This window comes from Synchiropus splendidus, chromosome 6 (genome assembly GCF_027744825.2).
Source record: "Synchiropus splendidus isolate RoL2022-P1 chromosome 6, RoL_Sspl_1.0, whole genome shotgun sequence".
Lineage (NCBI taxonomy): Eukaryota > Metazoa > Chordata > Actinopteri > Syngnathiformes > Callionymidae > Synchiropus > Synchiropus splendidus.
In genome coordinates, this window is record NC_071339.1 from 1,974,189 (window position 1) to 1,990,377 (window position 16,189).

At 41.6% G+C, this 16,189-nt stretch overlaps 1 protein-coding gene across 2 annotated transcripts in view; it reads right to left on the minus strand.

Annotated features, from left to right (window-relative positions):
* The window catches only part of LOC128760037 (guanine nucleotide-binding protein G(i) subunit alpha-2-like), a 36,875-nt gene extending 21,444 nt beyond the window's left edge, over positions 1-15,431 (minus strand). Inside the window, exon 1 of one of the 2 annotated variants that reach the window (XM_053866954.1) lies at positions 14,809-15,431. In XM_053866954.1, the coding sequence (XP_053722929.1) occupies positions 14,809-14,926 (118 nt within the window). In that variant the 5' untranslated portion in view covers positions 14,927-15,431. Of the gene's footprint in view, positions 1-8,896; positions 11,044-14,808 lie in introns of those variants that run through there. The other variant, XM_053866955.1, reaches the window with a different exon arrangement.
* Positions 15,432-16,189: the final 758 nt, after the last annotated feature.

Below are 16,189 nucleotides of genomic sequence, written 5' to 3' on the forward strand. Positions count from 1 at the left end.
TTTTCTGTGAATTCAGAATGTTTTTTGTATCTAGATTTTATTTCCACACTTCTGTCCCTGTTTATCTCCCAGTTTACTGATGTACTTGGTTCTTCTGTCCATCTTCCTTTGTATTTCTTGAATCGATCAAATGTTGCACCTCAGTGGGTAAGTCTCTTCGTTATTGGTTACCATTCGCTCTTTGGTTCTGCCTACACCAAACCATGACACACCAGGATTCGCCTTTGCCTGGATTTTTACCTCTTAGGTTCAAGACTGTCCAGTGTAGGAGTTCTCTATAGTTCAGTCAAGTGCGACTAGCAATGACAGCGCTACTAAGGAATCCAGGGGTCTTCCACTGTGTCCTCAAAGGGCAAGAGAAGTGCAGGTTTTTGTTCCAACACATTAGCACACTAAGGTGAACCACTCAGCATCCAAATGATTTCAGCCACCTGATTGGTCAAACTATGTGCGCTGGACTGGTTGACACAAATCCCTGCACCACCCCGGCCTTTTTGAGGACACAGTTGAAGACCCCTATATATATATATATATACATATATATATATATATATATATATATATATATATATATATATATATATATATATATATATATATATGTATTTTTTTTTTTTTTTTTTTTTTTAATGTGGTCACAGTTGCTCAGCTTCCTGTAAACATTCTTCAGTCAACTGACCAAATAAGTGTCTTTTTGTTGGCTCAAACAAGACAAGTTTACATTTCTCTCTTAACATCCACAAAGAGCCCAAAAATGTTTTGCCAACCTTATACAAACACACTGTACACCTTTTGTCCAGAAGTCTGATGAATCGGAACTGCAGGCGTGCCGGCCCGATCTGGCCTAAACAGAAATAGTTAAGGCTGACCCCGGCCCCACCCTCTCTCTGTTCTCCTACTCAGTATTCGCAGCCTAAAAGGAGCCTCAGTGTGGGAGCGCACCAAACTGAGGCCCCACAGAAAACCACATAATTACAAATCACAATAAAGCCCTCAGTGATGTGTCCCTGCCAGAGGCTCAGCTGCACCCGGCTCCGCTCTCCAAATCCATTCCTTCACTTTGAGTCCCATACACCCCGCCCCTTCCCCACTTTCTTTCGGTATACTTAGCCATACCCACCTTCTTGCTCTGCCCTTTTCGCTGTGGTATATACAACTAATTCCTTTGTTTACATTGTTTGGGTGCAACTTTCCAGGACAGCCATCAGCCAGCGCTACAGAACAGCTCTTCAAATGCTCAGATTACATATCTGAAATGTACATATTTGTCATCTTTAAAAGACCATTTGTATTTGTTGAAGGACCCAGATCCACAGATGACGGTAGAAGTGATTGATGCTAGTCTGCAGGAGTGGCCTTGAGCAAGACATTAAATTCTCATGAGCCTGACTATCGCTGTTATGTAGTCGACCTCCACCCTGACCCTAGCTGAAATTGAGTACAGAGCACAATGCACCATGTTTCATATATGCTGACAAGGCTATATACTGGGAGAGGTGGCACAGGTGTTGAAACTAAACATATTTCTGAGAAAGCAACAACAGTGTTACCTCCAGAATCACTGCACTAACTTGAATAAGGTTAGGGTTGCATGTGATGGTAAGATCCAATGCTAAAGCCGACACACTTCTGAACTCTTCCAAGACCAATATGTACTCTGACTAAAATAAAATGGCAGTCCTTCATTTTAAAGGGTTTTCTTAGCGACAGGCTTATTAATGGAGCAAGACAAAGTGAATAAGGCAAGCGCGCGCCATCATTCTATCTGAAGGAAGTTTTGAGATGTAAAAAATCCAGTTTACTCCTTGACTGTTACTATTATTATTATTATTGTGTGTTTTTATTATTATGGTTATTATTATTAAAAAATGTCACGATTATTCCATCCGATTTAGTGTTATCTGGATGGATCGCATCTCAGCGGCTTCTTTTCACTGTGTAAATACTGTGACACACCTTCACCTTCACCTTTTTGCATACAACATCGCCATCATCGTGTCAACGCTAATGAATATAATGCCAATACAGGTGTGGCAGTATAGAAAAAAAATATATCAATACAAACACACCAATCTCTTCTTAAAATAGTCAGAATTGTCTAAATGTCTATGACTTAAATAAGGAATATATGGTAAACATTACAAAACTAATTTCCATGGAAGTTTGACACTCATTTGATAAAACAGACTTATACAGACAAAATATCAACCTGCTGTTCTATGAGCGCTTCACTAGATGATTTTAAAAAAACAAAACAAAACAGGGCATTAGCAGGAACTTTTTATGGCTCTACAACATTGTTTCCAATATCCTGTAATCTTGATGGGAGTGTGCACATTAAACTTTTCCTAGCACGGCCACATTGAGAGTTCCACTCCCACTGGTGTGAAAGAACTGTGTTCACTCCACAACAGTCTGAGCAAAGAAAGAGAGAAACGCTTACTTTGGTTTTGCCCAACGTATACGTTGTGATATCGTTGGCCTTATATGACACTATTGTTTAAAATCTGGGGCTCAAGCAGCAGACAACTAACACAGGATGGGTGTGTTTGTTTCCTCAACCAGATGAACAAAAGACACACGTCTACTTCTGCTTTACAGGCGGCCGGCTAAAAAAGGAAGTGCGACGAGAGGGGGGGGAACCACAATACAGGAAATGACATCAATTCCACTCTTAACAACTCGACAGTCTGAGACGATAGCTGAAATAACATTGGGGCCCATCGGCTCAGTGAATTCAGAAATGTAAATCACAACATGTAGGCCTAACATCTTATACAGGGAAAGTGAGGAGAAATGTTGGGTCTCCACAGGGACTGATAACCATGTAATGACTTGTACCCTCCAACCATCACACCTCATGGAGCCGACAGAAAAGGCTAATTAACTTCCGGAAGAGAACATGGTGGTGATGTTCTCATTTGCAAAGACGCCTACGTTTCCTTTAAGTGAAGAGTAATTACTCACTGTAAATTTTCACACGACCAAATTGACACGTTTCATTACAGTCATACTCCAGAGGTCAACGAGGGGGAGGAGGAGGGGGACGGGGGGAGAAACAGACAGGTTGAACTGGAACAGAACGTGGAGTAATGATTTTCAAAATGTCAGAACGGCCACCAATCCGGGAAGAGAATGTGAGAGCTCCTCAATTGTCAGGTGTTGACCTCAGCATCAGTATTAAGGGTTGCATCATTGAATACGGTGAGAAGGCTAATTCTACTAATGATCAACAGCCAAGACAAAAACATCACATCAACAAAAACAGACGTAAAAGCAGCTCAGAGCGGTGAGGCGATATCTTTACACCACACTTTTCGAACAGGAGCATCTCAAAGCCACCAACAGAGACAAAACAACTCTTTGTGTGACATTCTGCAGTTATTTTAGGAACATGGGAGGATTTTTAGCATGAATGTTACCAGTGCACTTTTAAAAACAGTGGATTTTCCTTTTAAAACATCCACTGTCGCTCCCTTTATAGCATCAACTAGAACACGACGATTTTTACATGCCCTTGACCAGCAACTCCTCTGTCAAAGTAGCCTGACTCCAGGATAAAATAGTAAATGCCTGTATTTACCACTGTATATTTTGCTAAGACTTACAAAATGTCTGTCTCACTGCAAACGCTACGTTTCACATTTAAATAATGACAAGGACTACAAAGGTGGCCTGTGCATCATGGCGACGACTCCGTCCCGATTCCAACTAACTCACTCACATTTCCTCTTGTTACAGACAACATTGAGCTCCCAGTTCATTCCAACACAACAGGCAAGACATTTTGGCAAACAACAAGTGATTGAAATGAAAACAAAACCCTGACCCACCCGGCACTTCAGCACAACAGGAGCGCCAGTTTCCTCAAGGTCAGACGAACTTGAGTTCAAATTTAGTTGGTGGTCTACTCCATTCTACGGTGGAACAGTTGGTTCAGACCATGACAGGCTACTCAAGAATGGCTCATTTCAACACACACATCAACATGTTTCCTATGTATGTATATGTATATGTATGTGAAATGAAAATACATTTCTCGACGTGTATCGCATCAAACCATTTTTTTAATCTAGCCTTGTGTCACCTTGTGCCCTTTGTTGTCAAAGATCAGACCCTTTTCTTAGTTTAACATCTCATCCCTATGCACAAGTTTGTTTTTTTAGACTGAAATATGTCCCAATTCCCACACTCCTCCAGGCTGTAACTAATAATGTGACAAATCATGGCCAACGAGGGCGAGGTGGGTACAACTCTGTGAAACTTCCTCACAGCATTAGAATTATGAACCAAACTCTTGAAGGCATATGTATATCCTTCACTCTATTCATTCATGTTCCTTGATTCAAACTCCCCTCCGAAGCCTCTTTATTCCTTTCCTTTAATTTACTTTTCCATTTAATGGGGAAGCAGAGCAGGAGGGGAAGGTAAACCCACTTGTGTAGAGAAAAATGACAGGATAAGATTTTATAAGACTGAGGGGAAGTAAAGTGAGCTAACATCCTGTGGTGGTGAGGAGAAGAATATGAACTGTGAGAGGGGAAGGAGAAAAAAATGGTCTACACTCCAGTTAATGGTGAAACCAGACAATGAAAGCCCCCCTCCTCCGCTTCCCCTGCAACACAAGAAGATGTAAGCATTATGAACTTTGGCTTGTGAGGTGCCTCTACCGAGGGCCATGAGCTTCAGAGCTGGAGTGTAATAAACGCAGTAATGAGGTGAAGAAGAAGTCCTGGTGTCAAATCTCATCAGCTCGATGTCAAGATGAAGCCGTGAATTCAAGCACAGTGAACACGCTGCATGTGACTATGAAACCTTACGAAGCCTAATGTTGAGTTGATTTTCTAAATATATATTTACAGGGAAACAATATAGACACAAGATTAGGACCATTTAACTCATGCCAGAATTGTTACTACTTGTGGTACAGCGACAATAAAGGTTATTCTGATCTGATCACACCTCAAGCAGCAGCTTGAATTGACCCCATTTCTTCATAGATTTTGATGTTTCCCAAAAATGTTCTTGGTCATATGAACTTAAATGTCCTATAGCCTGTATATGATGAAACGTGTTTCATTGGTAATGAACAATAGAAACCAATTTATTTAATTTCTATTTAATTTAAATGAAAACTGTACCTTTATGAAGCAAAAAGGACAGAATGGCTTCTGTATTTCACTAAATAAAGCAAGAAACTGGGAAAAGCACTTTCAAATCAATACATTGAATAAATGGAATTGAATGTCTCACACGACTACACTGTACCCAGGCACTTACATAATGGTTCGTTGACCTGTGAAAGCACGATGTAGTGACGCTCGGCAGGACAAGTTCTAATGTTATTACAAATGTTAACTATGTGTTTAAAAAAGGATGGTAGCTTTATGTTACATTAGCATGAATTCATTTCACATCATAAATGAATCTGAGTAGATTCTGGGGTTATTTTAACACTGTATTCTATAAAGGAACTCACTTCCTCTTTTAACCAGTTTAATCTAAATGTATCTTCAGATTTCCTGAGCAAGAGAAAATGCCACATTGGTAAAGTCTGTTTGAAAGGTAAGGGCAACAAGGACCACTGGCCACTGGTCCATGCTGTCAACAGCCTACCTAAACCCCTGACACCTTCCCAGCCCACTGCGGCTGACCTTCACGGCCGACCTTCGCGGCTGAGCCTCGGCCCGTCCAGACATGTCGTGACAGTTGACCTCTCTTCTCCAGTGAGCGCGACTCATTTCTCTATACTCTCAGGCGTCCTCCTCACTGATCCAGCATGTGTTGAAATTTATAAAACTTTAAGCAGGCAATGCACCTACGGCAGACAAAATGGTCTGTATATTCATCGCACAATTCAGTTGAAAATCTAAACTTCAGTATCAAGACACGGGCTGATGACCAATCACTGCCCAGATTTGGTGTAATATGGCGAAGAGAAATTCATCAACAACATTCATTTTTTAGTCCTTTTCTTCCCCCATAGCTAGTCATCTTGAAATGTGATATTAAAATGGACACACCATGAGTGACTGCTATTAACCTGACCGTATTGCTTGTCCCACAAAACATAAATTAATAAAAGACTGACACGCCATATGAAAGCGACTTGCAAGACAGGGGAAGTCGTTCTGTTGTGAATGTACCACAAGAATCACTTCTTTATCTGTCCATTTGATTCAAATTAAAGTGTTAAATTACTAGTGAGAATTAAATAAACTCAGGAAAGGTGTTGAGTTGAAAAAAAAACACATTGTGTGACATTAAACGTGCTGAACATATCAGTCAAATCTTTCCACTTCACTCCTCTGTGGCCTTGCACGAAGCTATTTTGAAACAGTTCCTCTGTCTCGGTCTGCATGAGCTGTCTGCAGGCCTTCTTGCTGCAGAGTCTGCTTCCCCCTCCTACTCTTATTTTTCACGTTTAATGGATGTGCACACACAATAAGACCAGACAGCTCGCACTGTGTCAAACATCTCCACCAAGGTAAATGCTGAAGGCTGTGGTCTTCCATCAAAAGAGTCTAAACTGCCTGGATGAAGTATTTAAGAGGAAAGAAAGATGGAAAAAACAGAGAGTAAAAAAGATATGAGAGGTGCATGTTAAGGTGGAGATCAAAAGCAGAGCAGGAGGATATGGCGATCTGTAATTCCAGTGTAGAGGATAGTGCATCCTAGTCCCCGTGGACTTGCACTGAGACAGAGAGTCTGCAGGAGCTTCATCTTCACAGCTCCCCCTATAATAGCAGGATGTTCCGTCCCTCTGCACAGTTCTGCTACATGGTGTGACACAGGGGAGAGCTTTGGATGGTGGGAGGGGACGAGGCCAATAACAGTTTACTGTACGCTCAATGGTGAACCACAGCCTAGATGGAGGGTCACGAACTTGTGGTGTTAACTGTTCTCGTTTTCAGTGCCCGAGAATAATAAACGACACAGCAGGGGGTTGTGAGATGAAAAGGATTTTGAGGTACTGAAGGAAAATCTGATCAGCTCAAAGAATATGGCTGCCAGTATATAAAGGGTACATTCTACAAGAAACTTGAATACTTGGACATTGGGTCCAAATTTTTTTACCTTACTTTGGACCTCACATCAGAAAAAAAATGGTGGACACATCATTCTCAAAACATGTTGGATATAAAGCGAACAATGTCACCTTAGATGAAAGATGTCATTGCATCCCAAAAAGGTATTAAGTCCCATTACTTTCTCCTCAAACGCTTCTTTAATTCAGCTCATTCCACGTCAAAGATATTAATGGAGGTGATGGTTGAGTCTAGTCATTAAAAAAAAAAACAAAGCAGAAGTTCAGGGCTTCAGAAACATGAGCCGCCAATCTAGACAAGTTTATTTTTTGGGGCAAGACTATATCAAACAAACACTTGAGGCAGATCTCAAGATGCAGTGGTTAACACCACTATTGTAATTGACATGGTTATTGGTCATTTAATGTCGGTCCAGCTCTGTTTTCTGTTGCTGGCTTGCAGTCGCTGAACAATTTAGCCCCAAATTTTTACTGTCAGATGGTGCTCTTGCACCTTGCTATTGCACGGCTTTGTGTATTTCCAAAGAGTAAATAATACTCTTATAATATAATAATACCCAGAATGTTGACAGTCATGTACTTGATAAGTCACTGACTAAGGAAGCATTACAATTTACAGAGCTTCTTCGTTCAAACTGATTTTAAGTGGAATATCACACATAAAATAACGCTCACTTCTTAATCCATTTTTTGTTACACCAAAATATAGTGAGTTAATAACCTAGGATAATCAAAAAAATATATATATTAATTCAATATTATGGGCCTACCACTGTGGATAAACATGTCAGCACTTTTTAAAAAGATGTTCAGGACTAAAAGCTGTACAATAAGGGTGAAATCCAATTCCTTACTTAATCCTCACTGCTTGCCACTCCAGCTCAATCCTCAATCTTAACCTGATAAAGCAACTGTTAGTGACTAAGAAATGGGAAACCCCTTAACCGTAATATGTCCTCAGACTGTAGGGGGCAGCATTGCGCAAAAGCGGTGTTAGTAAATCGCCCTTTGCACTGAACAGTCATGGTCTGAGCGGCTGCACCAAACAAATGATCAAAGAATGGGGAAAGGTGTGAGACATGGGTGGGGAAAGTCTAAATCATTTTGACTTGTGTTGGATCACTACTGTTCGGTCACCAGCAGACCGAGCAGTGAACCAGGGGGTCTGTGCTGTGGCTGCTGAAGTGCAGAACTCATTCAAGGCACTGTTCAGGCTGCTCTGCTCAGTATTGAGTTGAGCAACCACATCACACGCCGATGACTCTTTGGTGCATCGTGCAAGAAAATATAATAACATAAAATAATAATAATAGGAGTGATTAATAAATAAACAACAAGGGCTGTTCATGAATTGTTCAGTCTGAGGGCCGAGGGGAAGAAGCCGTTCTTGTGACGGGAGGTTCTGGTCTGGATCGACGGTAGTCTCCTGCCAGAGGGAAGAGGAACAAACAGTCTATGACCTGGGTGAGAAGGGTCGGCTCTGAGCCGACATACTGGTCATGAAGAGGTGGCAGTCTGCAGCCCATGCACAGCATTCAGAGCATCCCTACGGGGTAGTGTGGGGCCTCCTCAATCCTGAGGTCAGTACCGGTTAATCTCAAAATTGAGGAATATACTTTCCTCAATCTTGCCCATCAACTTGACTTCCAAAGAATCGGAACAGACCTTGCTCTTTGTGGGAGAGTGCATTTTTGCGGTTGAGGATTAAGGAAGGAACTCGAATTCACTCTAAGTATCAGAAACATCATCATGATAACAGCAAATTGTTACATAGTCTGGATTAGATTATTTTGTGCAGCCTTTCATAATGATGAAATACGCACAATGCTCCATTCAAACGTCGCCTACCTCCTGTTGTAATCGCAGCCATCCATGACCAGATATGAGGAATAAAGTGTCATTATGAAGTCTAACTCATGCCTCTCACAAACCTTATCTTCAATGTACTGCGTAGTTATACAGCTCTTTTTCAGAAAACATTTCATCGTTGATGATGAATAAAGCAGATCAGAGCAAAGTCAGGTGTCAGCAGTGGAGGCATCCTCTCCGCAGTGACAAGGCGTCTCAGCCAGTCATAAAGTGCTTCCCAATGAAACCCACCGAGTATATTTTATCTTCATATAAAACACGTCTCCTACAGACAGGAAAATGACTTTTTTCAGGATCCAAAAGCATGGAAAAGTGGGCTTGGATGCAGCCCTATAAAACCGCCTCTATTTTCTTTCTATATCGGCTCCTACATATCAAGAGGACAGCTGTGGAGAAGAGCTCACTCCACCACACACATCTGCTGCGCACAAGTCTGTCCACACGCACAAGGAGCAGATACTCTTAGACTTGTGGATCCTCGTGCACACACATTGAAAACCTGAATCATCTGTCCAACTTCCAATCAGTTAAATCACTTCTTACCGAACAAGTCAGCTGATGCACTTTAGACCTTGAGATTACATGTCAATCACACACTAGAAAGCACCCGACGAGTCAGAGCGGAAGCTTAAGTCTCAGCAGTTCGTTGTCCTCGGAGCTGCATTAACTAATGACTTTTTCTTGTGGCAGGACAAAACCATCCAACGAATCCAGAGCCTCTCTGTGTGATAATTAAATAAAAGCACTCCTCATTAAGAGGCTTGATGACAATGTTTGGCTCAAAACTTGCCTGTTAATATCTTAATTGAGTCATCCGTCATCAAGCCACATTTCACTCAGAAGTCTTCTCCAAACACAGAAGTAGGAGAGCATCCATGAAGAAATCCCTGTCAGGTTCGTATCCGAGGTTTCTGAGTTTATATTTATAAGCAGCTGGCAGCACTTCAACTGTAACTACTGAGTCACATCTTTACTGTTTTTAGCAGTGGACGTACACATTGAGCATCCAGGTTCTGCTGAACAGGAAGGCTGCAGTGGTCTGGTCGAATGGCGGTAGAATGCAGCATAACATGACTCTTTGTGAGTAGCACGACATCATGATGGATTTTGCAGGTGGTATGTCACATGTGAACACGTGAATAGGGCTGGGAATCCCAGGGGACCTCATGATATGATACGCAATTATTATCGCAACACTGTGTTGGCAGTATTCTGGCTACACGATAAGTATCCCGATACATCAGAGACGATGTGATAAATCACGACATACAGCGATACAGTCCAGACTCTCTTCAATCAACAAGCCACAGAGAAACAAGGAAGCAGATGGGAGAGTTTTGACTTTTACTGAATAGGTGACAATAAAAACGAAGTAGCAAATCCCTCGCTTCCTATGTCCGACTGGAATGTGCGGGGGACTTCAGTCACTATGAGGTTTCTTTCTGGATTTTTCCGTTAAAAACACCATGTTGTGTTAAGTGTCATGTTTCCACTTGACCTACCTTGGATCATGTGAGATTTCATCTTAAAAAAGCGACCAATGGAGGCAGTTTACATGTAGTGGAAACCCCGGGGCCTTTTAAACTATGGTCAGCCGCCACGGTCTCTGTAGCCGTCTGTCTGCTGTATCTCATGTCTCTGAACAGTTGACTTGAACTATGGAGCAGTCTGGACACAGTTCCTAGATGCTGCTGAAGAAACATTAGAAACCATCAGGTGAAGAAATGATCATGGAGTCAGAGTCTATTCTCCAAATCATGATACAAACTGTCAGTCCTTTGTCTTGTGTGATGAAAAACCTTCTCACAATTCTCTCTCCTAAAATGCTTTTTTTCCATGGCCTTACTGAAAATTTCACTCATACTTTGAGGCTTTACAATTTGTTTGATGGTCCCTAACTGACGGCGGCTCGTAGCATTAGCGCTGCCTGTGAGAGTGTGTCCGTCATCAGTGAACCCTAATGGGGACGCGGAAGAGGACGCTGCCGCCAATACCGGAGCAGAGCTCCGTCCAATAAAAAAAACAAAACAATTTTCACCATGGTGTTTCGCCGAGGTGCCAGCGCAGCGGGAGACCTGTATGTCTTGATGTGAACCAAGGCAGACGACACACTCTCCACGACTGTCACACGCGGTGTCGGCTGTCAAACGCCGCGGAGCTGGAGAGCGTGGAGCGCCGTCGTGGTCTCGTCATGCTCATGCATGCAGGCCTAATGCAGAGAGTGAGCTGCGTGTTAATCGCATTTATCAGAATTGTCATCGTGGAGAATGTGTTTGGCGGTATATTGTGTAATATAACTTATCGCCCATCCCTACTATGCATAAAGGTTGATACCATTCCATATCAAGCAGCCTAGGACGACAGTTATCTCCCGAGTGAGTTTTTGTTCCCCCGCAACATGCGAGGCTCTTTCAATCCGCAATCTGCAACTTGATCAGACCGAACCACGTTTCTCTCTTGCCTATGCCCAACAGAGGCATCGTCATTTTTCTATAGCATAAACATCAGGCATAACAAGACAAAAAGCGTTACACAAATATTTTTTGTCAATCCCAATAACACAGAAATGATTATAGTAACAACAAATCGATAGAGCAATTGCTAAGACGAGGCGAATGAAAAGCTGCAGCCATTCATATTCAGAGACGTAGTTTCATATCAGTCTGTGTTCTAATCCTCAAGGGCGACAGTATCAGAGTGACTAGGATGGGCACATGGGATAGATGGCTGAGAAGCACTGTAGGAGGCGCTGCATTACACATCACACCATCTGTAGCAGCTCAGTAGTTACACTATGATACATGTATAAATGTAAATTCTAATCTGTACGAGTCCACATTCAGGTCTGCAAAAGAAGCCCCGGCCCACTGATAAAATTATTTTACCGTGATGACGCACAAATTCATGAATCTCAAGTTGAGATTGTGCTGTCTCCTATAATTCCTCTTCAACCTCACATTATGCACCGGATGGTAATTACTGATATGAGACTTGCTGAGCAGAGCAGAGCATATAATTGTCTTCTAACCAGGGGTACGGGGTAAGGAGCAGTCTTCAAACATGCACACGCCATCACTACACTGCTTCATTTGATTTATTTTCTTTTCATTTTGGGGAGGATAGGAGAGCACATTTTTATAAAGCATTTATCTGTCACACATACATTTCATTTACAAGTGGAGAAAACTTATGTGGCTCAAAAAAAGGTTTCTATAGATCTGTTGGGTTGATGTGATTTTCTTTCAGTAGCTTCTGAATAGTGAGCCAAGAGTTTCTTTTACTCATGACAGAAACTATTTATCATTATTCTGCAGCTCATTGATTTTGTTTCAAACTTGAAGCAAAATTCCATCACAAAACCTCTTGCCAAACACCAGCAGATTTAAGAAACATGAGTAAAACTGCCTCGAGCCCATTCTTGTATTAGTTTTTCCCAAACTAAAATTTTGGAGTTTGTTATGCAGCAGTTGTGGTGGCTCCCCAAGAAAATTATGCTGAAGTAACATTGAGAATACTAATACATAACCTATGGAATGGCATTGGTGGCATTAGTACCACAGGAAGTTGCTGAAAAAGCTTGGTATGTTCAGGGCGTAGATTTGGGTGTTCCAAACCCCCCACCTCATGTCAGCTGGGAATGACTCCAGCAACTCATGGCCCTTCCTTGCCAGAACAAGCTGTGGGTGATGAATATTTCTAAATAAAGAACTGACCAAAGGAAACCCCAAAACAACATCAACAACCCATAATGTTTTGTGCCCAACTATTTAAGGAGAGGCGATGAAAGAAGCTCAACTTGTTCCTGGATTTTGGCAGGAAAATGAAAATGACCCTGGAATTTAGTTTGGAGTAGAACCATCCCGATGTTTGATAAAATAAGTAAAATGTTATTTTTCTTTCAGCAAACTTCAACAGAGAGTAATCACAGCCTTGAATGTCCAAATAAACTGAATAATTGAAGTTATTCTTAAAACTCTGTGGGAGATTTCATCCTTCTTGTCAGAATAGTGATGTGAAGTGTATCACTGGCCATAAAAGTGAGGCGTCCAGGAGAAAGACTCTCCACACTGAGCTCACACTGTTTAAAACTAGCAGCAACCATTTCTCCAACATGACTATGATTAAGCACGGGGCACGTGACATTTTCCCAACATTGGTTGGAGAGATATGAGAAGGTTCACTTATACAGACGGAAATATCAAGGCTATTTATGACTCAGTCAAATGGTGTAAAATGAAAGTATTGTGAATTAGAATTGAACTGCTATTTTTCTCATATTGAAACGACTCATGTAAGACCTGATTCCACAGGATGAAAGACGGAGTATTTTAAAACCCACCTTATAATATTGACCATTTTAATATAAATCTGAATGACATTTAGACTCAACGGTTATTTTCTCATGTCATATATTCGTTGCTTTAGTCTTCTACAGGTTAACAGCAGTTTTTTATGAAGCTCTTAGGAAAATGAATTGCGATGGACCATCAATGCTAATGAATGCTTCAGCGGGCTATAAAGGTATCGCTGTGCAGCAGCTTTAAATCCATTCATAAGAGTCAAAAAGAGCCAACTAGGTTTCCAGCTTTACAACCAAGCTGCAGTATCAAGCTGTTTTTGTATGCGCTCACATGTGTGAGCTGCTGCTCTGGGAACAGTCGGGGCTGTTCACCTCTGTCTGTTTCCAAACAGCTGCCCACTCATTATCAGCCGGGCCCACAGTCCAGCCCTGCTGAGAGGAAATGGTCCAAGCCCCACACTTCTGACAACATGTTCCACCGTTGGCTTCTCCCTTTCGCAAAATGTCAGCACATCAACACTCAGACTTTCACAAATTTCCCAGCTAAGCTCAAATGTCAACACTCTAGCTACACTCGGCCACACGTGTTTCGACCAGTGTGGCGTTTTACATCTGGCAGCTCATTCCTTAGAATCAAACTCCTCATTTCAATAGTTTGTATCACATGAAACAGTCCATGTGGCCGACCACAGCTGCTGTGACGACAACAAGAAACAGCATTTTAGATCATAATCACCGTTAATAAACAAATTTACTTGCTTATTGACTGTTATTAATCAGTAATTATTATGTGTAGCGTGAACTTGAAACTCAGCGACCATTCCTGGGTAACAACACACTAATCTGTACCTGATAATGAATAAGTACTGGCTAATGTGTTGCTAATATAAATATGAATAAGTCGTTTATTTATGGGTTTAAATCTATATATGTGTGTGTGTGTGTGTGTGTGTGTGTGCAAATCCAAAGCGCCATTTCACTTAAATATTTTGCTTTGCTATATATATATGTTTGGATTTATTGATTTATTTTTAATCTAGTAAACACAAGGTTACTTCAGCAGCATCTCATTAGGAAGTGATATTAAAATGATACATTACTGACACTCAGTCAAGGAACTACAGTACACTATACAGTAGCTCACGCAGCATCACAGTTGGGATCAGGCGGCAGATACCCATTAAACTACAGGGCACCATGGTGTAGATGGGTTTCCATGACCGGAATATAACAATTACAACTGAGGTAAAAGTATTTTTTGGAGGCTACCTTCCTGGAAATCGCTGAAATGGCAAGTTACCATTAAAAAAGACAGGATTTATTGCCCCTAAATGTGCTGCGTGGTCATCCCCAGAACAGCTCAGATGTTTGTAGCAGGAACGCTGGCAGCTGGTACGTGTGAAGTGGGGCAGTAAAAAGTTGATGCTGGCGATTATGGCATCAGTGTTGCCACGTTTGTTTTCACCAGATGGCGAGAGTCTTTAAATGGCATCGAATGAAGTCCTGACAGTGTTGCACAACTCGGGTGTAAACATTAACATGGACCTCCGGTGAGACCACACAGCGTTGTTGTTGTGGTTGTGACACTCACCCAGCAGCAGCAGCTTGACTTCCTTGGCCGCCTTCTCTCGGTCTTCTCTCAGATTCTTGTCAATCATTTTGGACCTTTCGGCCGCCGCTTTATCTTCCTGACTGACGGTGCAACCCATCGTTCCCAGTGCGCGCTTCAGGTCTGCGGCTTAGTGGGGGTTATTACCCGGAGAAAAATAGTTCTGGAAACCCTGGTTCAATGACAAGGGCTGGAGGTGAGAAAAGGCGACTTCCCTTTTCTAGACGAGAGTCGACGAAGTCCTGCTCGTCCGCCACTGGACACGGGAAGGACTACTTTTTAAAACTCCCCGAAAAAGACAGCATTGAAAACAAAAAGGCTCAGTAACATACAATGGGAAAAAAAACCTTTCAAAAGGACATGTCAAACTCAAAAAACCCACTCCGCACTACTTGAGCTGTGGCGCTAGAAACGCTCAGGAGTTGGACTCCGCCGGGTAAAAACTTTGGTTTGCTCGCTGCTCTCTTCACTGAGAGTTACCGTTACGCATTCTTTCCCAACGCCGAGACTTCTCACGCTCGTAGCCACACCCGCCGCCGCCGCCGCCGCTGTGAAGTTGCCCTCCGCCCGACACACACTGACACCGTCGTCCACTCTCCGACAACGCTGGCGGGGGCGGAACCCGCCAGCGGAAATACCGCCCCGGCGCACAGCCTCATGGGATGTGAAGTTCTCAAGCTTAAACGGCAAGAAACGCTTTGTTGACTTAATGCTAGTATGAATCGACTAATATTGAGCCCAAATCTTAGTTTACGAAGTTAGTTAGGAACGAAGGAAGAAAACGACTGCCAGTATTTAACTCCTCAGACCCATTTGTTGAGTTTTTCTTTTTGCAATTTGGGACAGGAATTACCAAGAAGGAGTCATAACAAAACTTTGTCTTGTAAGAAAAAAAAACTGCCATTGTTTGTGTTATTTATCAACAAGGCTGTCAGTATGACAAGAATGCGTCTATAGTGAAATATTTAAAACATTTCACACACACACACACATATATATGTGTATATATATATATATATATATATATATATATATATATATATATATATATATATATATATATATATATATATATATATATATATATATATATATATATATATATATCCTTTATTTAATAAACAATAATCTTGTATTGTCGTATCTTAATTCCATCACAGGAAATGTTTAGTATTTAGCCAATTTGTATTAGTAACCTCTCCCGCTAAATATACCGTAATATAGTGTAATATATATATAGTTACGATGATTATAATGATAAGTTCACAGCCGACAAAAAGAAGACAAACATTTTCATCACAGTGTTGCAAACGTTTCCTTCCTTGCGTTTCTGTCGCCACCTTCTGTAATATCGAAGATCTGC